At 41.3% G+C, this 27726-nt stretch overlaps 1 protein-coding gene across 1 annotated transcript in view; it reads left to right on the top strand.

Moving 5' to 3' along the window:
• Positions 1–210: 210 nt before the first annotated feature.
• NSUN7 (NOP2/Sun RNA methyltransferase family member 7) overlaps positions 211–27726 on the top strand; it is a 36355-nt gene continuing 8839 nt past the window's right edge. The window contains exons 1-10 of the mRNA XM_060246342.1: positions 211–338; positions 4306–4678; positions 8375–8433; positions 11481–11614; positions 12689–12841; positions 14061–14244; positions 19646–19856; positions 20051–20194; positions 24927–25028; positions 26271–26388. Coding sequence (XP_060102325.1) covers positions 4366–4678; positions 8375–8433; positions 11481–11614; positions 12689–12841; positions 14061–14244; positions 19646–19856; positions 20051–20194; positions 24927–25028; positions 26271–26388 — 1418 coding nt within the window. The 5' untranslated portion in view covers positions 211–338; positions 4306–4365. The remainder of the gene's footprint in view (positions 339–4305; positions 4679–8374; positions 8434–11480; positions 11615–12688; positions 12842–14060; positions 14245–19645; positions 19857–20050; positions 20195–24926; positions 25029–26270; positions 26389–27726) is intronic.

The raw sequence follows: 27726 nt of genomic DNA, 5'->3' as shown, positions 1-27726 counted from the left end.
TCCCCATCCTCCCCCCCTCCCCCCAAAAACCCCCTATCCAGAGGGTTTGGAGATCCCACGGGGGTTGTGCCCTGCTCTCCCCCCCTCCGCAGAAATGGTAGCGACCCGATTTGAACGAAACGGTCGGCGGCGCTTCGTCTCTCCCCCTCCCTCCTTCCATCCTCGCGGCGGTGGGTGTGGCCTATGGGCGGGGCGAGGCGACGCCCCCGCCCCTCCCCTCCTGGAGGGGTCAGTAGGCGCGCGGCTGAGATTTGGCGCGAGGGGGCGTCCGGTTGCAGGGGTGGCGCCGGGGGACCCCGTAGCCTGTGTGATGCGCGAGCCTCTCACAGTCGGCTCTGGTGAGGGGAGGCTTGGCGCTTGTGGGGCGGGGGGCGGCATGAAGGCAGGGAGGGCGGGGGTCCCCAACGGCCTTCTCTAGATCCCCTGGGCGTCGGGAAGGGGGAGCGGGCGCCGCTGCTTTGAGGAAAGTGGCTTCTCCCCCCCCCCCACCCATTGGACGCCCTTTTAGCATCCTTGTAGCGTCTTTGGGACCCAAGGTGTGGTAGGGTAGGGTAGGGTGGGGGGAGCTGGAATTTGATTTTTAAAAAGCGCAAAATGCCAAAGCAGAGAAGGCTGGCCTTCGAAACTGCTCTCCCCTCTTAAATCTCGCAAGTTCAACAGGTGGAGCCTCCTGCCCCCTTCCTGTCTGTGCCTGAGAACTGACGAGTTTCTGCCTCACAACTAAAAAGTGGCAGGGGTAAGGCGGTGGGGTGGATAGCTGGCACCTTCCAGGATCAGCATGTCACTTTTTAAGGGTCGAGTATGTAAACTTTTTGTGTAAATGCTTCTCTCCTGTGAAATGCAAGGAAGAATTTTGGAACTGTCGCAGGTAAAATGCGCCTTTATGCCAATGGGTACTTTTTGCTTCTGGGCTAATTGCATTGTCATGCCCTCCAGGAGAATATCCCTGGATTAATTGTTTTACAAAGATATTGGAATGTTAAATCTGCATAATTCTGGGAAGGGAAATGTCTGGATGGGACCCTAATTCCTTCCTTGTGAATATTCCTTGTGTGTGTGTGTGTTTACAATGTTATGTCTGTTACCAGGGCTTTTTTTTCTTTCTGGAAAAAAAGGTGCCAGAACTCCCAAGAGGGAAATGAAGGAGAAACACATGGGTGCCCCTCATGAACTTTTAAACATTTTTTAAGAATTTTGTTGCCACAAAGAGGTTTTGGAACTTTGTTTTGCTGCATTCCCCCCCCCCCCCCCGAAAAAAAAAAAGCCCTGTTTGTTACCTGATTGTTCTTGGAAAGGCTGTTCCCTTGACATTCTTACATCAGATGGCCTGCTGTGTCGCTCTGGTGCCCATTCAAAGTGTGGAGATGCATGAAGGCTCTGCAGTGCTTAAGGATTGTTCAGCAGTTGCTTAGAGGACATCGTCAAGAAGCTTTGTTAGGAGTCTTCGATGGCTACTTTATCTATGATGATAATTTTTCAGTATGGATACACCTCCAGTTGAGACACTTGTATGTACACTGTCACATAAGACAAATATGGATGTTGCTTTACCGCAAGTCCATGTCAGAGAACCTGTCACTGAGCAGGACTTCCTATCCAGTGAAACAGACGTTGTCATATGTGATGGTTTGTACAGAGTTTGTACATCAATGCACTTTCTATACAAAAGTGATAAAGTGCTGTGTCCTGAAAAAAACTGACAAGATGAGAGGATGTTCTACAATTAGTCTCGGGTGTGCTGTTTAGGGAATATTGCTGCCTCCATTGATGTATCAAAATGCTTGTGTTATTGTATGATAATGAGGAGATGGTTCTTGGAATTTTCTGTTTGCATGTGTGAATGCTTAGGGGACAGGCACTTGCAAGAGAAGGTTTGTATTAGAAGTAACGCTACTAGGTTCCCCACAAGATCTTTACTTAGACAATGATACCAGAAACTCTGGAAACAATTTTTGATGGGCAGGATTATGTATAATCCATTTTTTGGGACTCGTGTATGGTAGCTTCCGTATCAGAATATGATGAAACATGAAAACCAATTTTAGATTTTTTAAATATGATAACGATTTAATCCCCTTGATGCAACTAAAGTTAGGTGACTGGTAACTGTGAATTTAGGTTTTGTAATAGAATGTCGATAGGTTATCTTGGTTAGTTTTATGGTATGGTTGTATGTTTTTTGATTGGTCTATCACTTGTATTAATAGAAAAAAGAAGGAAAAAAAGAAGTGAGGCTGTTCAGTTTACTTGCTTCCCTACATAAATGGTGAACCCCAGTCCTATGGGCACTGTGATAGGGGACAAAGAATGGCTAATTCTGATATAGTTGCAATAGCATCTTGTGTAAGTAGGGCTTTTTGCTGGGCAGCCTGCAGGTTCTAAACCTATGATAACTGTGTGCTTGTGACAGTATCTCAGACACATAGTCCATTGGCAGACCAGAGTTGCCTTCATATGCCTCTTTCTGTGTTGTATACTGGCTTTGTTGCATGCTGCTTGTTGTGGTAGTGTCTTGGATTATCTTATGTTACATGTTGTGGAATTTCACTCGTTTAGCAGTTCATGTACTTGATCCTGTACAAGTATATGCTGGCACCATGACTCATAGATCAGGTTTCATAGTTCATAAATCACTGTTATGTTAGCAAATTCCAATAATTGCTATTATAACTTTCTCTTTGTTGCTTTTATGGTGCTGTGCGCTCACATGTTTGACATCCTATTCTGCTAGAAGATGAGCAGAGCTGGACCACCACAAACCTGCTTTTGTCTTAATAAACTTCTTAACTTGTCTAATGAATTTATGCTGTGCCAGAGCAGTGTTTCTCAAATGTTTTGTACTTGGATTGCCCTTTTCTGCGTACTCTAGTTTCTGCCTCTCCTAACCTGCTGCCAGCTCTGAGCACTTGGAGATCCTATATGCATCCCTTTTCTGAACTTGAAGATTTGTGCTAGACCACTATTAAGGTTTCTTTTAGTAAGAGCATACTCCCATTCCCTTCACTGTGTTCTCATGCCCAGCCTAATTTACATTAAGCTGGATTGATTTGAAAAGTGGCAGCCCAGTACTCTTAATATCCCAGCAACTCCTACCTTCATGCAAGGATCATATTGTGTGTGTATCCTTCACTTTAGAAACATTGGGATGGAATTTAAAAGTTATCCCTCTGGTATGTAATATATATGGATCTTGGTTTTGTTAGTTATAATTCCTTGACCTGCCCCCCCTTCCGTTCATAGATTATGTCATTGGAAGTCTAGACCTGTTGTGTGAATTAATGCTTTGCCCAGTGCTTGAAAAGAAAAGAGGAGTCTTACGGCACCTTAAAGGGAAAAAAAGATTTTATTCTGGCATAAGCTTTCTGAGGAAGATTGCTTTATTCTCCAAACATTTATGATAGCCAGAATAAAAATTGTTCAAGGTGACACAAGCATCCTGTTTGTGTTTCCTGCAACAGGCTAATATGGCTGCCCTCCTGAAAATAGCCTTTGTAGTTTGTTACATTCCTTATGTGTTTGGGAAGAATGAAGTACTGTAAATAAGTAATCCTGTGTTGAAGCCCATGGAAAATTTCTATATGCACAACAAACCTTGAAAAAGCAAAGCACTAAAATTACTCTCTTTTTTTGCATTAAGTGAAAGTGATTGCATCCTCACTGTCTTCTCCATGTGTGCAAGACATATATGACAATTTTTTTATATACAGTTGTTAAAACAAATTATAATTATGCACATGCTGTGTGTTGCTGTGCCACTTGTTCTGTTGCTAGCACAAGCAGCACTGCACTAAGTACATTTTCCTTGTCATTCACGCATCTCTGGATGCATGCATCTATGTCACATTTGACTTAGTTCCAGCATTTGCTGGTATTAGCCAGACATAATATGAGAGGTAGAGGTCCAGAAAAGGAAGCTTGTGTGTGTGAGAGAGAAAGGAAGGCGAGAGATGGACACTATCTTTGATAATGGCAAGCAAGAGAAATCAGTGGAGATTTGATGTATCTGGCGAATTAAGACATCCCTTAGTTCAGTGTTTGGTTTTTTTAAGTGGAGGGAGATGGTACATGTATATATCTTAACACTAATGATATTTTAAGTTACAGTGTAAATGTCTGAAGTAACACTGAGATGCATTCTAAAATCCTTCCCAGATGCATTTCTTTGTGCTGGCTCTTTCTATTGTGTTTAACCTTCTGGACAAAATATTCTGTTGCCACAGGCAAGAAAAGAAAACTAGTTTCCAGAAATCATTTTTCTAACCAGCTTTTGAAAATTAATACATACCCCAATCCATATTTCTGCAGGTACGTTTGGATTCTGACTTGTTCTTCTATCATATACCCATATATCAATACCGGAGGACCATGCCGCTCCTAAGAAATAGCTTGCTGTCTTCAAATGATAGCATTGTGAGTGATATTGCAGGTCTCCATGAAATGACTTTTTCTAATGAAATCACACCTGCTGAAAAAAGTTCAACAAGCCTGATTGAGAAGACTGGCTATCAGGACTCTGTCTACCTAAATGCAGCCAACATTTTTCAAAGTATTCATAAGGAAAAGCCTCAAGATAGGTTACTGGTAAAATATGGCAATGGACCTTTCCCACTGGCAACAGATTTCAAAGATGAGCGATCCCAGCGTTTGTCCTATGAACTGGCTTTCAGTGCTCTAAAATGTAAGTTTTAAAAAAAGTATGTGTATGAACTCTGCCTGAGAGTTTAGACCTTTATCATGTAGCTAATCAAGGTGATATAATGGGAGCATGGCTATGTTTGAAAAAAAAAATTACACTGTGATGATTCGTTTGCTTTGCATCTCTCTTGCCTTATCTTGACTTTTTAAAGAGTTTGAATCCCTCTAATTAAGAATGTATGCCAACAGTATATTGTAGTCTGTTTACAGTCACTTTAAGAAAGTACTTGGATGTTTTCTGCCTTTCTTGCCAAAGAGATATGACAGGCCAAGCTGTGTTCCCCCAGTTGGGAAGAGAAGCCTGTTACCTAGAGGTGGCTGCTCCCCAGACTTGTAAACATGCTTAGAACTGCAGTTAGAGTAATTAAACTCAGTGAAGAAATTTACTTCCGGGTAGGCATTTTTTGAGATCATGATGCCTGTGTTTCCAAAAGATAATTACATAGTCTTACTTCCCATTGTTAGGTCTCAAGCACACCCTGCCTTACCCAGTGACAATAGCTCTGTAGTTCTTTCCATGTTTGCCAAAATGGTGTTGGGGGACCGTTTGAAAGATTACACTGCTTGAAAGATACGCAGTGTAATAACTGGGAAGTAAGGAAAACTCTATCTATGCTCAGGTCTTAAAATGTATGCATATTAAGCAAATGGGCATATATCTTTATGGCTTCATTATTGTGAACCTGCAGTAGTGTTCACATTGATTTGAAAGCATGGTTACTTCAAAAGGAGCCCAAAGGATTACATTTTCTGGCAAAAGGGGTATTTCTCCAATCAACAATCAATGGCCAAAAGATGCATGATTTCTAAAAGTCAGGGGGTTTTGTCTTCCAGAAGGTCAAGCATTACTGAAAAGTACAAAATGTTCAGGCGCTGTGGGACGTCTAATAGGCAGTGAAGGTGGTGGTGGTGGTGGGGTTACCTTGGCAACTTGCTGAACTGAGATAAGTATGTCTGAATCAGTATGCAAACGTGAAAAGAAGCTGTCAGAGACCATGGAAGCTTCCTAAAATATGGTAACAGCAGCTTGTCTCACTCGGGCAAGGAGAAGAAACCATTCCTGGTATTCAGTGATAAGCAACGTTCATGGAATATAAAATGCTGCTTAAACAGAGGAAAATCAATGCACATTGCTAGGGCAGACACTTTCATGAATACAAAAACTTAACTTGTGCATTTGTTGTGCTTTATGAATCTTGATAATATAGTGATCAACAAAAGCCTCTGAGAGGCAATATGACAATACTGTCCTTGGAAAGTAGTGCATCCTTAAGAGTAAGGAAAAGTACCCTTTAGATGAAAATTGAAAACAGTCTGGCCAATGACACTGCTCTGTCTTTTCTCTTGTATGCATCCCTCCCCTAATGTATGTTTCTCTCTGAACGAGATGGTATGTTTCATGGCAGTGATAACATAACATATTGAAATTGTTATTTAAATGTGTGCTGACGCTTGCCATTCTTTGAAGCGCATGGACCAGTTAATAACCTGTATACATAATACAGAATTTTCTATGTATGTCTGCTTTTGCATAGAAAGCAGTTAATGATCTTCCGCTGCATCGTGGGTGGGGCAATATCACATAGCCTTCAGATTTTTTAAAATTAACGATGCAGTGCTGAAGTGCATCTTCTATCTGTCACATGCTCAGGAATCCACAAGAGAAGTGGGAAAAGGTTCTTTAAAGTAAGTGTTGCTCATCTGGAGTTCTCAGATTCCGTGTGCATTTAATAGTGCATTTTGTGCATTTAATAGTGGCATGGAATGGAATACTTCCATAATTTCACAGAAGGCACAGCTTCTGCTATTAGTGCAGCTCTAGAACAGAAGAAGCCACACAGCTGCTAAAATGTCTCCATTCATACATTGGATTACTTGCTCCATTTTGAATCTAGCTGTGCCAGAGTTCAAGTGTGACGTGTGCTTTGTTTGGGGGGGGGCGGGGTTTGTACAGACATAAACCCCTGTAAATTTCTTGTGCGTCTGAAAAACATTATGTCCTTCTATAAGGTACTCCTTCATACTGTGGATCAACATAGAAAAAACTTAAAAATGTGATAAGATGGGTAGCTGTGTTAGTCTGTCTGCTGCTGTAGAAAAGAGCAAGAGGTGGGTCCTGGGTAGGCAAAAGGGGCAGTGTGGCGCCTCTGCCTTGTGACCCGGTTGCTAACAGGCCACAGACCCACTGGGGTAGGGGACCCCTGAGGTAGGGGGCTGTTCCTTGAATATTAGTAATAACTGCATTAGACTGAGGTCTTGCCATGGCTCTTGAACTTGCCACCTGAAAGAAAGACACACTGAGGGAGATGGTATTTTTCATCATTTGTAGAATATACAAGCTGCCAAGGATTCTCTGGCTGATGAAAGATCCTCTGAGCTTCATATTTTTCCCATTCCTGATATATCGGCACTAAAATATATGAATCTGTGTTTGCTGAAGAACTTAGTGCTCTGTTATGAGATCTAACACCATTACAGGTGTTTGTAAAAGACAAGTGCACAAGTCGGCTTCACGTAGAGCGGTGGCTCATGTATTGTGTTTCAGCTGAATTCAGACATCACAAAAAAACTGGAAATGGAAAAATATATCAATGTTTTATATCAAGCTTCAGGTGCAAAGGGGGGTGGAGAAGTAGAAGAGGTGAACAAAGTGGGTGAGCACAGCAAAGAGCAGTGTGTGCCCAATTTAATTTTGTTGTGACGTTTGAATACTAAGCTTTAATGCATGCTTGAACAAAGTGTGCAAATTATCTGACACAATTTTATATGCATCTGTATTTTTTTCTTTAATAGTGTGCCCTTTGTGCCTTTTTTCTTGTTATTTGTATACTATATTTTATATATCCTGGTCAGATGTCTGAGGCATGTATGGCATTAAAATAAAGATTTAGGGGTCAGGTCCAGCAGCTTTTAATTAATAATCTTTTATTTCCATTATTTGATATGAGTTTGTCACCTCGAGGTTGGACTACTGTAATGCCCTCTACATGGGGCTACCCTTGTGTCGGACCCGGAAATTGCAGTTAGTGCAGAATGCCGCTGCCCGGCTGTTATTAGGGCTCCCAAGATGGGAGCACATTCGGTCGGGGCTTCGGGATCTGCACTGGCTGCCAATAACATTCTGAGTCCGGTACAAGGTGTTGGTCATTACCTTTAAAGCCCTATATGGCCTAGGACCTGCCTACCTTAGGGACCGTCTCTCCCCACATGTTCCCCAGAGAGTACTACGATCGGGTTCACAAAACCTGTTAGTAATCCCCGGGCCAAAGGAGGCCCGCCTGAAATCCACCAGGGATCGGGCCTTCTCGGTAACGGCGCCTTACTGGTGGAACCAGCTGCCGGAAGAGGTGAGGGCCCTGCGGGACCTAGGGCAGTTCCGCAGGGCCTGTAAGACAGCCCTCTTCCGGCAGGCCTACAACAACTAACTAATACTGAGAAATTTTTGGATGGAGCTAGAATGCATTTAATAGACCGCTGGTTTTTATGTTTTTATGTCTTATTAATTTATTGTTTTAATCCTTATTATGTAAATGTTTTTAAGCTAAATTTATGTAAGTTTACTATGTTGTAAGCCGCCCTGAGCCAATTCAGTGGGAAGGGCGGGATATAAGTCAAAATATAAATAAATAAATAAATAAAATAAATGCCTGTTAATCTGCATATTCATTTATTTCCTTAGATCAAGATGTTCTTGAAAATATATTGATTGACAGTGGCATTTATCCAATACAGTCTTTGGTAAGTAAATATGTTAGGGGATAAGTTACATGTTGTACTGTGTTAGCTTGAATGTCCTTAGAACAAATAATGGCTTGGATCCAACCATGCAGTTAAGAAAACTTAAGTGCTATTAAGAGGGAGTAGCAAATTTTGCTGATTCTTCCTTCCCATTTAGTGGTTGCTATTACATCACTAACTTTTTTTTGCTGAGTTTGCACATTAACTGAGAGTTCAAGCGTTTTTCAACCATCAGTGAACTCTGTTTGCTCCAAGCTACTTTAGTCTTGGACAGTTAATTGAAACAGTTGCAGAAAAGTTAGACTAATCGCTTTTTAATAGTGGTTAAGAGTTGAGATTGGCTTTCTTATCTCACTGTGTCAAATGTAAATCACATGCACTTGCTGACTGACTTATTTGCACTTGCATTGATTATCTTGGAATTAGTTAAGAACCAATGACTTATCTAGATAATAATTATGATAGAACAGATTCAGAAAAAAATCAGATGCATATATTTCTATAAATATGTACTACTGTGACATGCAAATCAGGTTTCTCTGGATGGATGTCTCAGAAGACAACTAGGTAAGATTTCTGGATGTGCAACTTGGGCATTGACCCAAGTCAATGTCCCACAAATTGTGATAATCCCTAAAAGCGCTGGGACAAAACCCTGAAACTTGTTATGCTTATTACCCACTGTAATATGATTAAGCAATTCTAGAGAATTAATCTTAGCACATTATTGCAGTAACTGTAAGGTTAACTTTTATGCCTATATTTTCATCTGTCTTGCATAATACAGAGAACAGTTCCTTTTCTCAATAAAAGTCCTTACAGGTTTTTGATTTGATTTGCTGGTTATAGTTCAAACTCACCTCCTTACACTTTTTTTGTTATCAGATTTAAAGACTGAGAATAATCCTTTAATAGATAAATTCTGGAGAACTCTGCTGCTAAACAGTTTGCATAGGCAAAGCCTTTTGAAATTGCCTGGTCCAGATTCTCTAATCTGATGTGGGAGTGGAATCTCTTGTTACACTATTGCATCCCACCTAGCTCTGAAATTTTGTTTTGGGGAGTCAGCTGGCCTTCAGGAGCAACATAGTAAGGGTCTGGAGTGGGAGAGGGAATCAACAAAAATTGCCACCTCTTTTAAAGAAAACTTAAGGGCATTTTAATTGTCTTGATATATTTGGACCCAGGCCACTGTCTTGCATTTTCTGTATTGTATACATTTTGCATATCTCTTTTAGAAGACATTTCATAGCATAATAGTATAAGAGAACTATAATGACAATGTGAATATTTAATTAAATAATATAATGTACCTGAATGGGAAATAGTTTGTGCAGAGGACTATAACAAGAAATTATGTGTTTTCAAAGGCAAATAGCCTGCATCTCACATCTCGTATTACCAAATTCTATTTCAGCATCGGGCTCTTTTCCATAAGAAATTCAAGATGAGAATTAATGTTTAGCCAGGCAACAATGCCTGGCAACTGTGTTTGAAAGGGACATTCTCCTCAACTATTTCTGTTTGCAAGAAGAACATTATCTACTTAAAAGCTCCATTCAGATGTCATTTCAAGCTGACACCAGTCTGAATGTGCATGAACTTGGCTTGTTGCTGGGTTTGCGCGAGGGCTTTGCTCCTCCCACTTTTCCTTGTGCAGAAAATGATTAAAGAATCCTGGTTACTAGTGTCACGTGAGTGTAGTCATGTAGCTTATCCAGAGCTAGCTAGCCCCACCCTCCAACCCGGGATTCTAAAACAGGACTTAATGCAGATTGGTAATCTTAGTTTACTGAGAGGGAATGAACTCTGGTGAAGCCATTCACCTCTGTTTGTATGTCATGGGTAACCAGGATTAGTTTTCAACCAGAATGGCATTTTCAACATACTCTGTATAAGAAGTAAGAAAAGAGGCATATATATGACCTCAGCAGCAAACTACTTTCATGCATACTCAAGTTCAATGAACTATAGTTCCTGCTCCTGGCACCCATCATCTGCCCACTTCCTTGGATGCTCTCCCAAACCACTCACCTTTGTCCATTCTGTTTTCAGTTTGTTCTCTTGTGTAACTGAACCTAATAAAGAAACACTTCTGGATTTTTAAAAAACGTAACATAAAATGTGCTGTGATCATATGTGTCACAGATCATATTCTCTTTAACTTAAAGTGGGAGACAAGGCTGTAGCTAGGTTGAGATAGGATGGAAGGCTTTGGGAAACAGGCAGCCCCTCTGCTCAAACAATGAATGGTGATGGTGGGGAACAGATTTCCAGCAGGAGCTGCACTGCTCCCCAGGTTGCTTCTCTGGTGTTCTCAATGATCTGCTGATCCTGGGGGACAGCTTTTTTGGGTGGTAATGTTAGTTGCAAAAATCAGACAGTGTTGTGAAAATTTTGTTACACAAACAGAGCTCCATTGTCAGTTCTTTGGATCAGTAGTTGCCATCCTTTTTTGGGATGGTGATATTAGTACCTGAGTGGTGCCCCCGCTTAATATTAGAGTTTGGATTTTTCTGTCTGGATTATGAAATGAAGCAGGTAATTTCCACACAAGTGATTATTTTTTCTTGGAATTAATATGGTCACACATGAGGAAGGATCTTGTATTCAGAAAAAAGTCAGTCTTTTATAAACAAATGTTTGCTTCAGGTTACTTCTCCAATCAGTCACCACTCCTATGTCACAATTGCCAGTGCAAAGTCAGATTTTAGACCAAGTCTTTGAAGTGTTTCACTGTTGGTAATGCAGTCAGCTGTTTTTAAAAGTACCCATTGAGAATGAATAAACACAATAAACTGTTTTAATTTTATATTAGCACCTAGCAATATGTTAAAAAGCTAGTGTTTGGCTTTTTGAGATGTAGATTGAGAAGCCAAAGTGAATTTGTGTAACACCTGAGCAAATGTTATTTAAGCCTCATAATCTATCTGATGTTTGCTGGTCCAATCTGTCTTAAGGAGTGAGGGAAGAAGCTCTGTAGTCTTGGTGTTAACTTACTTTTTAAATTCTGGTATTCTTTTTATATGACAACTCTTCTTTTGTAGCCAGATGAATTGACAAGTTTAGTTGTTGTGATGTTATATGATCTTCAAGATCGGAAATTTGAAGTACGCCAGAATGTTGTTGATGATGATGCACCAATAGCAGAGGTCCAAGAAGTTGAGCATTACCTGTACAGGTAAATGTCCACAAATTATCCTTGTATAAGCACTGCTGGAAATTCAGCATGATGTTCAGGTTTTAACATCTGGGTTAAAATTAGTCTTAACTTTTTTCAGATTAACTAAAATAACTGAGTACTTTGTTCTTGTGGAGATGTAATAATTAAAAATGACCTTTTTGGCTTAAAATGTTACTGTGTAAAATCCCAAGCTATCATGAATGGTGATGGTGGGGAACAGATTTCCAGCAGGAGCTGCACTGCCCCCCTCATCAAAGAAAAATTGTAGGCAGTGAACGTATTGTTTATTCAATGAAAATGGCAAAAAAATCTTGGTGCACACAAGATTCTTGAACCTATTTTATAAGAAGATTTGTGAATGTGCCTTGATTGAACTCTGCAAGTTAATAGAACTGGTGTGATGTAGTGGCTGAATGCACAGGATGCGAGCAGGGAAATTCACAGTTCAAATGTTGATTCAGCTACGCCCCTTCCTATGTGGCTATACATAACCTACAGTTCCGTCAGCCCCAGCTTCACATTTTGATGCTGGGATGCTAACATGTGGCTACTTTTAAAGGCTATTGTAAGTGTTCTTCAGATAATGCATGTGAACTATTTTTGGGTGCTTAAAGTAATTTACAAAATGTGAGGTGGATCCAGCCATCCTCCAAGTAGCCTTTCTCCAGCTTAAGGAGGCTTTTCTCCAGCTGAAGTGGCTCTTCCTTGAACAGCTACTTACGTCAGAGGAAGGCTTCAGCCCTGAGCCACACGGAAGGGTCGGGTATAATTTTTTAAATAATTAAATAAGTCACCTTTGTTCAGTGAAGTGGTAGGACAGCAGGAGTAGGATCCACAGCATAAAATGTTTCTGTAAAAGAAAGGGCAGAAGTTAGGACACAATATGGGTTGTCTTTGCAGTAAAGTGTCTCCTGTGAATGCCATGGGGATGGAAATCATGGTCATAGTCATTCAGTCCCAGTACTTATAGTTTGAGAAAGACGTACTGCTGAAGGAGGAAGGCTAAATAATCATGAAATAGAACTTTTAAAATACTTTGTTCAAGATTTATTTTCCCCCCCTGATCTGCAGTTTTAAAACCAAACTGGCTGCGGCGTTAGCAAGGTGTCGAATCAAGCACGACGCCCTTTCCATAGAATGCATTCTGCCAGAAACTATACGGAAGCAAGAGCAAAGGGCATCTGCATTGCCCTTGTTTGCATGGGTGAATACACTTAAAGTAAGGTAAGGAGCAGAAGTCTCTTAGTGTAACATGTATCATTTAATATTCTTTTTTCAGAATAACTGTGCTTGCTTGTTTTCTTTGTTTGTAAATACATCATTGAGGAAAATGAATGTTATACTAGGACTTCTATTGAAAAATACGAATGGAATGGTTTGCTTGGTACTCTATGCCTGCCTTGTTTCCAGGGCTGAAATGTATTTGTCAGTGTTGTGTAGATACACTGATGCAGATAACCCTTATACTGGATCCACTGGTGCCCTTTAAACACTCTGGCAGTATCATGGGCTCTTCAGGCAGTCATAAGCTGCTTAAGAACTATCTTGCAATGCTTGCTGGCTCAAGCCTTCACCAAGAGAATCTGGGTTCAGACTTGCCACCTTTGATGTCCAACAGGAAAGCTGCTCAGATTCCTGAATAACTTCGGGAAACCATAAACTTTTATTCAAACATGAAGAAGATTCAAACTGGTTTCTTTGTCAAACACATAGAGGAGTGTCCTTTTTTTAAAAAAAAAATGTGCTCTCCCAAAGTCTGTCAGTGCAATCCTATGCAGAATTAGTCTGGTCTGGGGATGTTGATTTCAGTGGGGATAACTACATAAGGTTGCACTCATAGCTCTTGTCACTGAATGCCCCATGCCACCTTTTGTGGGGGGGGGGGGCAAAACTAAGTTAGAGTATTGTCCTGGGGGGTAATAACTGGCCTTGCATGTGCAGTTCTTTCTTGAGTTTTGAGAGAGGCCTGGTGTTTTGAGGGCCAGCTTTCTGTAGTAATCTGAGGAAGATTCAGGGAAAAAGGGGGTGGAAATATAGCTGTATCTGAATGGTTCCTTCAGTTTTCAATTATATGCCTCCCCTTCCTATGTCATTTTTATATTGTTATGTTAATTATAAGCAGGAGTCTGATAAGGCAGCATAGAACTCTCTTAAATAAATGCTGGTAAATAAATATTAAAGTGGATATAGGACATAGTTGCATGCATTTGACACTGATTTTTTTAGATGTGTACTCTCAATCAGAAGGGTAGAGGCTTCTAGGAAATGTGCAAACAGTTGTACCAGGCCAAGACAAAGAATGAAATAAAATTAAATGGAAGCATATGCTGTAAAGGCTGGTAGTGCAGCTTTATTCCAGGTCTTTCCAGCACAAATACAGAAGACAAAGTGAATTTTTAATTAATATTCAGTAACCTATTTAACAGCTGTGTTTATGCAACAGCCTAGAAGAAGTTCACAGTGCTTTACAGAAGGAAGGATTCACAAGAGTGAAGTCTGTGTCAAAATTTGATGGCTTTACTTATTGCCTGGATACACACTGTGAAGATTTACTCATCTTCCCTTCTGCTATTAAAGAACAGCTGCTTACTTTGGAACTATTTGTTCATTACAAGCTCTTACTACAGGTAAGATAATATGTATGCTTTCATCTCTTTTTGCAAACCAATTTGTACTTTGCTTCAGAATTCTCCAGTGTTGCATATTTTATTGATTATACTTCTTAATAGGAGAAACTAGTTGTTAAATAGGGTGAAAAGAGTAGTATAACTTTATGGAATTGGATCTGGGACTCCCTTCTGCTAAATCTTTTAAGTCTTTTTCTGTCAGAGGAAGTCTTAATGGAATCTAGTTGTGTCCAGCTCTATAGGAATCCTAATACTCAGTTTACATCCTGTTGTGAGGCTAGTCTGAATAGTAAATGGATTTTTTTTGATGTCTCATTGGAAAGTAATAACATTTCTTTGAAGTATTATTGTACTACACCTTCTTTTCTCCTGCTAACTTTTTTCATTGCCCTTCTATATATCTACCAGCCTTTCTTAAATAGCAGAAGTTGTTAAGGCCTCATAGATCTAAGAAGCTAAGCAGGACTGATTCTGGCAAGTATCTGGAAGGAAGAAATCAATAAACATAGTTGGAATTAATAAAAAAAAAACCCGGTATAATGGAGAATTGGTCCACGGGTATCTTGGGCTCTGGGGAGGGGCTGTTTTTTGAGTTAAATGCACCAGATTTGCAGCATAGCATCCAGTGCCTCTCCCCAAAATACCCTCCAAGTTTCAAAAGGATTGGACAAGGGGGCCCAATTATATGAGCCCCAAAAGAAGGTGCCCCTATCCTTCATTATTTCCTATGGAGGGAGGCTAATCGGCTGGCTGACAACAACATACTTGGCCCAGAACAAATAGGGTTTCGCCATGGTAAATCCACCCTTGACCACTGTGTTGTTTTATCACACCTAGTTTCTAAATACAGTGGGAAATCTGGCAACAAACTCTTCGCTGCCTTTTTAGATCTCAAGGCGGCATTTGACTCAGTTCCTAGAGAGTTGCTTTGGGTTAAGTTGGCCAGGATGAACATGGATCCCAGATTGCTTACCTTGATTAAAAAACTATATACACGTACCAGCTGTCAAGTTAAGTACAACTCCCAGGGAAACCTAACTCCGGAAATTCCAATTTGTAAGGGTGTGAAACAGGGCTGTATCTTTGCCCCAGCACTTTAAAATCTTTTAAAAAATGATTTAGCCCCTGTTTTATATGCAATCGATGGGCATGCCCCTAAAATTGTTCCCATCATGTCCCCATCCTCTTATATGCGGATGATGCCGTCTTACTTTCATGTTCCCAAATTGGATTGAGGTGTCTATTATACCAAGTTATGACCTATCTCAATAACGAGTTAACCCTGAATTATGGGAAAACAAAGATTTTAGTTTTCTCTAAATCTTGGAAGCAACTATCATGGTCAGTCCTGGGAAACCCCATTGAACAGGTCAAAACTACCAAATATCTGGGGATTAATTTTTCCTATAATGGGAGCTGGGCAACCCATCGCAAGTGCGCTCTAACAGTGGCAAGAACTAGTGCCTTGGCTATCGCCCGTTTTTTTTTATCTGGAAGGGAATCGATATGTCCCTGTGGCCCTAAGAGCTTTTAATGCGAAATCTAGCCCCCAACTCTTATATGGTGCCCCCATATGGATCAGTGCCTTTGATCACACCACTGAAGGCCTACAATCTTTCTTTTTGAGGAAAATACTGGGATTACCCAACTGTGTTCCTTATGCTGCAATTTGCATGGAAACTGGACTGTTGCTGCTGGAAACTCGCGCCTGGCTTCTGACCTTTAAGTTTTGGCTGTGCCTTTTATTTAACTCTGATCAGAATTCTTTCACCTTTTTGATGCTGATGGACCATCATGCATCAAAATGGTTGACCCTGATCCAAAAGAAAATTACATCCATAGGAATTTCCTTGGATGCATTTTATCTATCCTCTGCTTCTGCGGTATTTCAATCCATCAAACGTAGACTACTAGATATCCAGTTGCAACGTCTGACTGAGGCAGCTCGGAAATCTTGCTCCCCAAGTCACCTGGGTTTATCCCAGACTCCTGGGCTTCTAGCTCCCTATTTCCACTTTTTAACTGATCCTCACCAAAGAAGAGCACTCATGCTGGCTAGATTCAATGCATTACCATCGGCCATCCTTTTCGGAAGATACCACAGAATCCCCCACAATCTTAGACGATGCCCTTGTAGCCAAGGAGTCATCGAAACGGTCCCTCATGTTCTTCTGGACTGCTCTTTCTATAGCAGTCCACAAGCAAGATACCTAGATGCACTGCTCTCCGACCATCAAGGCCTTTCTGACAATGCCAAGGTCCGCTTTTTACTCCACGGGAAACACAACTTTGTCACTAATGTTGCTTGCTTTTTACAGGTTGCGATCCAAATCAGAGAGGCTTTTACTCATGCATAGCCCACAGCTAGTTTATGTCATTTAACTCTTGCTGGTTTTTAAGGTTTTATTATATTTTATAGTGTTACTGTTGGTTTTAAACTATACTGTATTCTTACATTAATGCCAATAAAGGTCTAATGGACACTTACTAGATCTTCTTCCTATGGAGGGAAGGCATGTAAAAGGAGTGTGGTCCCTTTAGATGGCCAGAACTCCCTTTGGAGTTCAATTGTGCTTGTCACAACCTTGCTCCTGGCTCCAGCCCCAAAGTCTCCTTGCTCCACCTCCAAAGTTGCCAGATATTTCTTGAATTGGACTTGGCAACCCTATTCCATGTGGGCTTCTTTCAGTATGGACTTTTTTCCGAGTGGGCTTCTTTCCATGTGGGTTTATTTTCATGGGGGGGCTTTTTTCCTGAGAGCATTTATGTCCATGTTTTTTTCCCCTTTGGGCTTTTTTCCTTTGTGCTTTTTCCCTAGAACCCTTTCTTCCATAGCCCTAAATGTATAACCTGGTGACTCTGAGCTGTTATGCTCTTGCTCATCAGATTTCTTTTTTAAGCACATCTATCTAATTCTGCCCTTAGGAATAAAGAACATAAAGACAAGCTATGATGGCCCCATCCACTTCTCTCCCACAGAGGCAAGATTTTCTCTCCTTTTTTCTTTCCCTTCACTGACTGAGCCACTGAAGAATTCTGGCTGTCCCTGCCTGTCACAGTATGATATTTTGACTGTTGGCTCAGCCCAGGAACCTGAGGGAAGGATCAGGAATCCACTTTAACTTAAATGGCACTCAAGGCATTTTGAACTTCAAAAATAACAAAATGTTTTATTTTTTATTTTTTTATTTGCAGGTTTATAGTCCGCCCTTTCCCATAATGGCTTCAGGGCAGATTACAACATAGTAGAACAATTAAAAATCCAACAATAAAACAATTAAAACAAGCAAATAAAACAGCATGGGTGGTGTTAAGCACATTTTACAGATAGGACATAGATGTCATAGGCGTCCTAGATGTCAAAAATGTGGGCCCGATCTCTAGCAGTCAGGATGGTAAATCAGTGCAGAGAGGCCAATTAGATGGTGTAATCAATGAAATGAAATGAAATGAGGACTCTCGCTTTCCTCAGCCAAAAGCCTTGTGGAATAGCTCTGTTTTACAGGCCCTATGGAATGGTAGTAAATCCAGTACGGCCCAAATCTCCATGGGGAGCCGGACGTCCTTTAGGCCAGGGATAGTCAAAAGATGTTGATTGGCCAATCATAATAATCTCCGGGGCTCATGTGAGGAGAGACGGTCCCACAGGTATGTCGGTCCCAGGCCATGCAAGGCTTTGAATGTCAGTACTAGAACCTTGAAGCGGATTCAGTACTGAATTGGTAGCCAGTGCAAACTGTGCAGCATCCGCCGACTGCTTGCCCGTAGAGGCAATTCATTCAGCAATCATGCTGCTGCATTTTGCACCAGCTGGAGTTTCTGGATCAGCCCCAAGGGCAAACCTGCGTAGAGCAAGTTACAGTAGTCCAGCTTGGAAGTGACTGTTGCATGGATCACTGTAGCTAAATCCTGAGGAGCCAGATAGGGTGCTAGCTGTTTGACCTGCTGAAGATGGTAGAAAGCAGATCGCGCAACTGCTGTGACTTGAGCCTCCATAGAAAGGGTGGCATCCAGAATCACACCCAGACTCCTGGGATAGTGGGGATTTGAATGTGGGTCTCTCAGATCCTAGTCTAAACACTAAATTGTGCTAGGGCAATTATTTCTTTGCCTCTCATATCTCCTGGTGTGGCTGCTTTCCTCTCAGCTGAAAGGGCCCTTCCCTGCATAAGAACACCAGATAGTAGGAAGAATTGTAATGAAACTAGATGGAAAGGGAAGGATGGGGGAAGAGTGCCTGACCCTTCTGCAAATGTGCAGTTGGACCAGCCTATCACTCCTCCGTCCTGTAAAGGCTATCTTTGCTTTCATGTTCCCCAGAGAGCACTGAGATCCAGCTCCCAAAGTCTTCTAACGATCCCTGGACCAAAGGAGGCCAAACTGAAAGTAATGAGGGAGCAGGCCTTCTCAATAATGGTCCCCCACTGGTGGAATCAGCTACCGGAGGAAGTGCGAGCCCTGCGGGACTTTAACCAGTTCCGCAGGGCTTGCAAAACCACCCTCTTTCAACAAGCCTATAAGGAACCCTGAAAGCGACATCTGGCCATCTGAGTATACCTTACTGAAATGTAGCACCTTTAATTTATTATAGTTTAAAAAAAATTATATACTGTTTTTTTAAATGTATCTATTAACTGTATTTTATAATTGACTTGTATAATAATCATGGTATACACCATATCCTGTTAGCCGCCCTGAGCCCACCTCGGCGGGGAGGGCGGGATATAAATAAAATTTATTATTATTATTATTATTATTATTATTATTATTATTATTATTATTCAAGAAGCAAGCAGAAGAGAAAGAACAATGTTTCAGAATGGGATGTGTTTGGGAATTGCTGGGATGAAATGGGTGTATGAATAGTGAAAAGAGCATGATGGAATGAGGGGAAATTGTCTTGCGGTACTTGTCAGAGTGATGCCTTGAACACCCACAATGACTCATGCTACCATAGCACAAAGCATTTTCAAAGAAAATGGTTGTGTTTGAGCAAACATTTGCCGTATCACAGCAATTTGATGTGGAAGTTTCCGAGCATTCTTCCTTCTGAAGTAGAAACGCAATGTAAATCCTGCATGAATGTAGGTCCTAGGATCCACATTGCTGGTTGCACAAAATAAGTGTGTGCAAACTCCTTTATTAGGCAAATATTTGTTTGAGGACTCTTAGGCTGTAACATGTACTTTAAAGTTGTGAAGCAATCGCCACATACCTAGTAACTGCCTCTATGGTGCTTTTGAATGGGAAGAAATTCACACTTATGGGCGGAGCTTTGGATACTTAACATCCATGTTGCTTTCTAGTCTACTAGTGCTGTTGAAATAAACAAGCTTTGCTGGTTGAATAGCTTGAAAATTAGTTTTAGGTGTTAACCCAGTGTTATTGGTTTAACTGTTAGGACAAGTCCCGGAGCCTTGCTGTGCATTCTGTGAAGTCTTTATTGAATATGGATGATGATATATTAATAGCACATGTCGGTTCAGGGCTGACTGCGGCCCATATGTCAGTACTAACAAATCAAGAGACATCCAAAGTATTTGTCTGCGGAGTCAAATCAGTGAAAAAGGAAGCAGAGCTCAAAAATTTGTTCACACAGATGGAATGTAAAAGTAAGTGTGCTGTAGCTCTAGTTTTCACTGTATAAAAATGGCTAACTTGCTGAAAGTATATATTGTACTTGATATTAAAATGACCATTTTAAATTATTTTAGCAATGTGATTAGATGCCAGTGTTGGATTCATGTAACACCAGTGTTCATTTGTCTCAGTTGTCCTAAGTTGCAATTTTGTTGCTTTTCTTCAGATATTGAACTATTGCTCCACGATTTTACAAGCATTGGACTAACGGATCATAAACTGCAGAAAGTTAAAGTTATTTTGTTGCTGCCTCGTTGTTCAGGCCTGGGTGTTAGCAATCCAATAGAATTTATTCTAAATGAACACGAAGGTACTGTAGCATAATTACTTTTTCCAAAACGCAAGTTGTTGTAAGAAATAAAAAATAGAAGTTTAGTCTGTGCTCTCATGTGGTTACTCTCCTTGTTGCCTTGATGATACTCTGCATATTTCTAGTGTATACCTAATCTCTGCATCACTGTTCTGATCCTAAACAACTCAATTTCTGTTTGCTTGAAGAAAAGGCATAATGTCCTGTTTTGAGAAACACAGATGCAGCATTTGGCATACTGCAATGCTAGCTGGTTCAATAAATTAGCCAACAGGGTGTAATCTAAACTAAGGAGTTAGCAGACTAGGGCTAAACATGGCTTGAGAGATTCCTACCTGTCTCCCAGAACAGTCTCCAGTTTCTTCCTTCACCTTTTGCACTTTGCCTACTTTTTCCAGCATAAGACAAGCATTGTCTCTTCAGGATAAGTGGACATTCTGGAATATTTAGGTACTCATCATCCCTTGAGGCAAGAAGTAGACTGATCTTTCTATCTCCAGAGCATCCACCATCCTCAGTTTTTCTTCCTGCTTCCACTATGACAGCAAGCTGGGAAGGAGCCCTGAGACCAGGGATGGCCAAACTTTGGTTCGGGAGCCACATGTGGCTCTTTCACACATATTGTGAGCTCTCAAAGCCCTTACTTCCCCGTTGGCTGGCTTGGAGAATGCATTTAAAGTTGCTTTCTTTCCATCTCTCTCTCCCCATCTTCCTTCCTTCCTGCCTGTCTTGCAGCTCTCAAACATCTGATGTTCATTTCTTGTGGCTCTCAAACATTTGACATTCATTCTGTATTGTTCTTACATTGAATTTGGCCACCCCTGTCTGAGACTGTCTTTTGGGTGTCTGTTTTTGTCACCCAGCTTCTTTTTGTACATGTTAAAAGAAAGAAAGAAAACATCTTGTTGTTTTGCACATCTTTACCCTCATCGCTTGCTAACCTGCTTATTTGCCAGCCACTCCAAGCCAGCATTATGGCCTCAGATTGCTCAGCCTTGGACATCTTCTTTGCATGAGAGAGAGTCAGTCATGCTGAGGCCCCTTGGCAAGCATCCCCCTTACATGTGCTAACATGGCCAAAGTACTGCCTGGGAGCCACAAAAAGGGACCTTGAGCAAATGGATCAGAGAATGTATCTGGATAGCCTACTTGTCTCAAGGTCTGGAGAAGGCATTACTGCACTCTCAGTCCATTATGCTGCAGTGTGGGTGTCAGTGTCCACCTTTGTCAGACACTAAAAGCTGGACTCCATGGCCTCAGCAAACACTGTCCTGCAGCAGATTGTCTAATTCTTCTGTGTTTAATATGGAGATTGAGTTCCCACCCTATTTGGATGTGCTCTTTGGTAGCACCCCGAATGCTCCAGAATTGTCCCGCCATCCTCAAGTGAAAATAAAACATTGGACTTATTGTGAAGGTTCATTTTGCTTGAAGAAGAGGACATTCTGGACTCACCCTTGGCTTGGGGAGTTGGGTCATTGGGCATCTTTCAGTGATTCCATCATTTAGGGGGTTGCTTTGACCACCATCTTTTTTAAGATTCAGAGGAGTTAGCTGTGTTAGTGTGTTGTTGCAAAAATAGTAAAGAGTCCAGTAGCACCTTTAAGACTAACAAATTGTATTGTAGCATAGGCTTTTGAGAAACACAGCTCTCTTCATCAGATAAAGAGAGTGGTTTTCTTGAAAGCTTATGCTACAATAAAAAGTCTTAAAGGTGCTACTGGACTCTTTACATCTTTTTTTACTGACTCTAAATGTTATTTTCTTTGCATACACATGAAAGCTTAAATCTTGAATAAAACTTTGTTGGTCTTAAGAGGTGCCACCAGCCCCATAGCTAAAAAATTTGGTGGGGAGGCTGTGGGGCTTGACTGCTTCTTCCCTCCAGCGGCCAGCCCACCCAGCCCCAGCTCACTCTCTAGCACTGTTTCTCTGGCTGTTGCTCTCTCGCTCTCCCTCATTGCTTTCACTCTCCTGCTTTCTCTCTTGCTGCTGCTGTCTCACTGTCCCCCTCTCTCTTGCTGCCATTCTCTCTCACACACACTGCCGATCTCCTCCTCACTGTCGCTCTCTTGTTCTTGTGCTGTCTCTCTCACTTTCACTCTCTCGTCTTGCACTCTCTCTCTCTCTCCCCTTGCTGTCATGCTGTTTCTCCCCCCTCACTGCCACTCACTGCCCTCGTCTCTCTCCCCCTCACTGCCCCCCCCCTCTGCTGCTCTCCTGCTCTCTCTCACTGTCGCTCTCCCCCTCGCTGCCACTCTCTGTCTCTCTCTTGCTGCTGCTCTCTCATTCTCACTGTCTCACTTTTGCTGTTGCTCTCTCGTTTTGCTCTCTCTCTCTCGCTGCTCTCTCATGTGTGCTCTCTCTCTCTCCCTCCCTTTTCCACGGGTCCTGGAGCCCCTCCAATGGAAGGACTTTACATAGGGAAGGGGTTTTTTAATAGAGCAGCCTGGCCTCTGGGCCCCTTTGTAGCTATGAGCCTGGGTGCCACTGGACTCAAACTTTGTTCTGCTGCTTCAGATCAACACGACTACCCACCCGAATCTTCCTTGGTTATTGTTCATCCTGTTGGTATTGTATGTAACAGCAATGTATCATGCTCAGTGGTTTTGACATCAGTTATCAATGCAGTATTTGATAATGATTAGGGGCAACTAACTCAAAGATTTCTGTTGGATTCCTTTTTCTGTTTCATCTAACAGTTTTTGTGTGTATGTGTTTGACTGCATTACCTAATGAATTAAACATGTCTGTATGAGACAAGTTGTGCTCCTGATAGAAAATATTAGTTGGCCAATATTCCTTGTAGGAAGCAGGAACAGTGGTTTCATGATAACATGCACATTGATTAATCTTTAGCCTGCACTTAGTAGGCTTCTGGAAAAACTTGCCAAAATAAGAGACTCATTGGGGGATAATACAGAACTGTTTTCAATTTTTTAAAAATTAACCTGTCTGAAATGTTCATAAATCAGGAAGCTTTGTCTCAGGAATATGAAATTTAGCATAAGTAATTTCCTGGTAAGGGTATAATTTCCTGGTACAGGTATAGTGTCCTGACTTGAATAACCCAGGCTAGCTGGATCTTGTCAGTTTGCAGAAGCAAAGCAGAGTCAGTATTTGGATGGGAGACCTCCAAAGAATACCAGGGTCTTGACACAGAGGCAGTCTATGGCAAACCACTTCTGAACATCTCTTGCCTTGAAAATCCAACAGGGTTGCCTTTCCAGTATAATCTGGCTGAATGTCACAAGATTAATATGGAGGATGCTTTCATTCTAGCAGTGTAAAATACTGGTTTTGACATCCATATTGCATGTTTATGCTCAATTTTTTTGCCCACCCAAATCATATTTTCTTCTTTTGCCAGTTCGTATTCAATCAGAACTATTCTAGGCATCTCTATGGTCATGTGGTTAGTGAAGATCCCTGTTGTATTAAAATTAGGTGGCTCCATAGTGTCTGCTTTAATCAATGAGAAGGTTATTCAGGATAAGTCACCTGAATATATTTTGGCAGCTCTGAAAAGAACTGGCAGATGCTTGAAGCAGTGCTGGGTTGATGGAGGAGATTCTTATTACTAGTACAACTCAACACATGTGCCTGCTTTTTATGTGAACATACAAGGGAAGGGAAGGCCATGCATTGGTTTGGATCCAGTGCAAAATTCCACTTGCAGTAGAGCTCTTAGGCAAGGGAGAAACACAAGAGAAAGACTGCCATAGCTGTTTGTGCTGTGTTAAATTTATTGTTATCTTCACTTACATAAGATCTTATTTCTGTGCACCTGAGGGAGGGAAGTGTTAAGTGTTGCAAAGGATCTTGCACAAGCTGTGCTAAGTCTGTTCATGTTTCTACTTGCGCATAGCTGGATCTGAACCCTAAGTGTAGTGTTCAGTCCGGTTGATGGGTGTGGAGTTGTTTGTTTTGTGTATTTGCAGTGTGGGTAGGGTGTTTTTAAACCAATATTTTTTTAAAAAAATGTTTCCCTAGAACAAACATCACAACAGGAAAATAAAACGCAAAGGAACGTCCCTGCAGAAGAAGCCCAAAGGTTCATCAAGCATCCCATTTCAATCCAGTGGGCATGATCCTGCCAAACTACTTTGTTTGCCCTTTGGCTGGCCACCTAACAGCAGCTGTCATTAATAGCTGAATGGAAGGAAGGCCTGGCAGATCAGCAGCCAGGGCTTTTTTTGTAGGAAAAGCCCAGCAGAAATTCATTTGCATATTAGGCCACACCCCCTGATGTCACTATTGTTTCAAACAGTGCTTTTTGTAGAACCCCCCAGCAGGAACTCATTTACATGTTAGGCCACACCCCCTGACGCCAAGCCAGCTGAAACTGTGTTCCTGTACAGGGGACTATCTTTATATTTTAATGTATGTGCGTGCATGTGAGTGTATGTGTGCACCTGGAAGTCATGGCAACTTCTGATGACTGACTCCTACCAAAGGTATGGAGAATATTCAGAGGTGTGGCTGAATAAAGCCTATCCCTGTCTCCTGGCCCTAGTATTTCAAAGAGTTCTCCCATCCAAGTACTTGCCAGAGTCAACCCTGCTTATCTTCCGAGATCGAGCTTGCCTGGGCCATCCAGGTCAGGGCTCCCATAACATATTCTTGATTGCAGTATCCATTGTGAAATGAATTGTCAACAGACCTGAAAGCCCCAGTGTACAAATACACATTGTGTATAGCTTTCTGTTTTATGATATATTCTTTTTTGAAGATGCTGAATTACTTAGAGATCTCTCCCAAGGGTCTGTAGCGGAAGATAAGCTCAATGTCCTTGCTGAACAGCAGTTTAAAGAATTAACACATGCAATGCAGTGTAAGTATCATTAATTTGAAATCATTTTTAGTGTTGCATGTAACATAGATCATGAAAACCTTCCAGTAAGTGATTCTGGTTTTCATTGAAATTATTCTGTCCTCATGTAGAAGCTCTCTTTATTTAAGCACTTATTTAGGAGGAGCAAAGTTTGCGCTTCCTTTGCTAGTCTCTGAACCGAAATTTTAAAGACAGCACTTGGGAACATAATCTAGTGCTATTACAGTCGCTGTGTACAGAAATAATTGCAGATGAAAAGTGACATTGGACTACTTGTGAATAGCACTGCATACAGTACAGGAGTTGAGTGCCTGAGAAATAAAAACCTGGAATACTTGAAGTGCTGAAGCTTGAAGGAAAGAGATGGAAAAATGGGAGAAAAATGCAAATGTCTCGCTTCTCTTCTTCTGTTCAGCCAGTTATGTGACAGATATTAATAGGCATCTACATTAACTGCCATCTAAATGATCAGTCCTTGCGTTGATGTAGGGGAATTAAATATTCTCCCGTGGAGTCAGCAGAGCATTTTGTATCCTTCAGGATCTCACCTACCATCTAACACACTTTGTGTGCCTGCTTTCCAGGCTCATCTGAGCAAGAGGGGGAAGATCCTTTAGCCATCTCACTATATCCTGTTATTCCTGCACTCAACTTCCCTATTCATCCGGCCTGGTGAGGGTAGTGGTGGTGGTGGTATGTGTGTCCCCTAGGTATTATAAGGTGAAGGTCCTTTATAGATGCAATGTTTAAAGATGCTGGCCTTTACAGATGCAATGTTTGCCAGTTCTGCAGAGGCTTCTTCCCTATTAAAGCCTCATGATCTGCCTGAGCATCCTTGGTGCTGCCGTGTTGCACCCTGAAGGGTAAGGTAGGTCCCAGATCTGGAAAGGTTGGAGACACTGTCCTGTCTCTCTTGAAAACTCTAATAAACAAGTGGAAAATGGGGCACAAACTAGAGACTTAGAATGTGAAACAGACTCAGGCTTTGGATTTTGCGCAGCATAGAGAAGAGGGATAAGAGGATGTTGGTCCTTAGTACCTTTTACTGGGACATGCAGCTTAGTGCTGGTGAAAACATGAGTTCCTGTTAAACTAGCTAAGCAAATGGGGTGAAAATTCTTATTTGAAAATGCTTTAGAATCCAATTGGGACTCATACATTAATTAATGTTTTAAAATGTGTTTCTGCGTTGGAAATTCTTAACATTGTTGATCTAAAACATGCCATTTTGTATATTTGTAGTTAGCAAAGTGCAAGCTGTTGTCTACTGTACCTGTTCCATTTACCCAGAAGAAAATGAAGCTGTGGTGAACAAGGCACTAACATCTGGAGTAGGAGGAGGGAAGGCCCAACCATACAAGTAAGGAACAGATTTTTTTTTTAAATATATTATCTTCTGACTTAAGGTGGGTCACACTGATAATACTCCTGTAATTTTAGGGGCAAAGGAAAAGAAGGGTTTTGGAATTGCAGAAAGTAATTTGTCACTTTGATGTGACTAGCAAAAATTGCTTTAATTCCCTTTTCTAGACTTTAAAAGCTACAGGAGCCGTGTTTTGTTTGGCCTGTGATTATGCTAGCAAAAGAAGAAAAGCAATGAATGGTAAAAAATAAACTCTCCCATGCTGAAGGTTTAGAATCCAAGGTCTGAAAAGGGTGAAGATTACTGTCTTAGGAAACACCAATACCATTTTCCTGTTTGAGCTTTAAACCAACCAGCTAGTAAAAAGTTTCAATGATATTGTGGAAGGCATAATTGCACGTTTGAAGTCTGATAATAGTTAATAATAATAATAATAAAATTTTATTTATATCCCGCCCTCCCCTCCAAGCAGGCTCAGGGCGGCTAACAACATATCCATATAGTTATCTACATTAAGTCAATAGGCTAATCTGGAAGATTGTGGTTCTGTATTTTTTTTCATCTTTGTCATGTCAGAACCCCTCAGGTTTCTTCCATATATTGTTATCATGGGTTGCTAAGTGTCTTTAGCATAATTAGGTACCTCGCCATTGAAACATATTGTCTGCCATGATTGTTGCTGTCTGCTTGTGACCCCCTCCTTTGCCCCCCTTCTCCTTCACCATTTCTATTCCTGCCTGTCCTCCTTTGCACCGGGGACCAATATCTCTTGTCCCTGGGAGAAGTAAGTTACAGCATGGAACACATTCCCATGTGAATTGCCCAGGCTCTGGAAAGCTCTTCTACATGTGCCATCTGTCATGGCTTTTTGATAACACTTTACTCCTTTGAACTATGTAATGTTTCAGTTAGCTTAGGTCTTTTATTGCTTTGACTAGAATGCTGAATTGGAGGAGAGGGGGGCGGAAAGGGTTTGTGAGACTATTTTAGAACAGTTAGCTGGGTATTTGTCATTCCTGGCAAAGCCCCAGTAGGGGAGAGAACGCTTGTAACAAATCCTAAATAAAGCTTCATCTATCTTGGAGAAAGAGAAGTCTATCTGATTGTTGCAAATCTTACACAGGGTATATACTGTGACACGGGGTATATACTGACAGGGATTTCTCTCTACCTCCTCTGCTCTTCAGGTAGCTGTTCTGTCTCTTTCAATAGTAAGAGCCACCCCTTCTCCATTCCAATACTGTCTGTCTTGCTCTTTTAGTGGCAGGCTTTTCCCCTTTCCCTTCTAGTCTCTAGATAGTTAAGTTGGGGAGGGAGCCGTTCTAAGAATGCTGA

This window comes from Heteronotia binoei, chromosome 9 (genome assembly GCF_032191835.1).
Source record: "Heteronotia binoei isolate CCM8104 ecotype False Entrance Well chromosome 9, APGP_CSIRO_Hbin_v1, whole genome shotgun sequence".
Taxonomy (NCBI): domain Eukaryota; kingdom Metazoa; phylum Chordata; class Lepidosauria; order Squamata; family Gekkonidae; genus Heteronotia; species Heteronotia binoei.
This window is presented reverse-complemented; position numbering and strand designations above follow the sequence as displayed.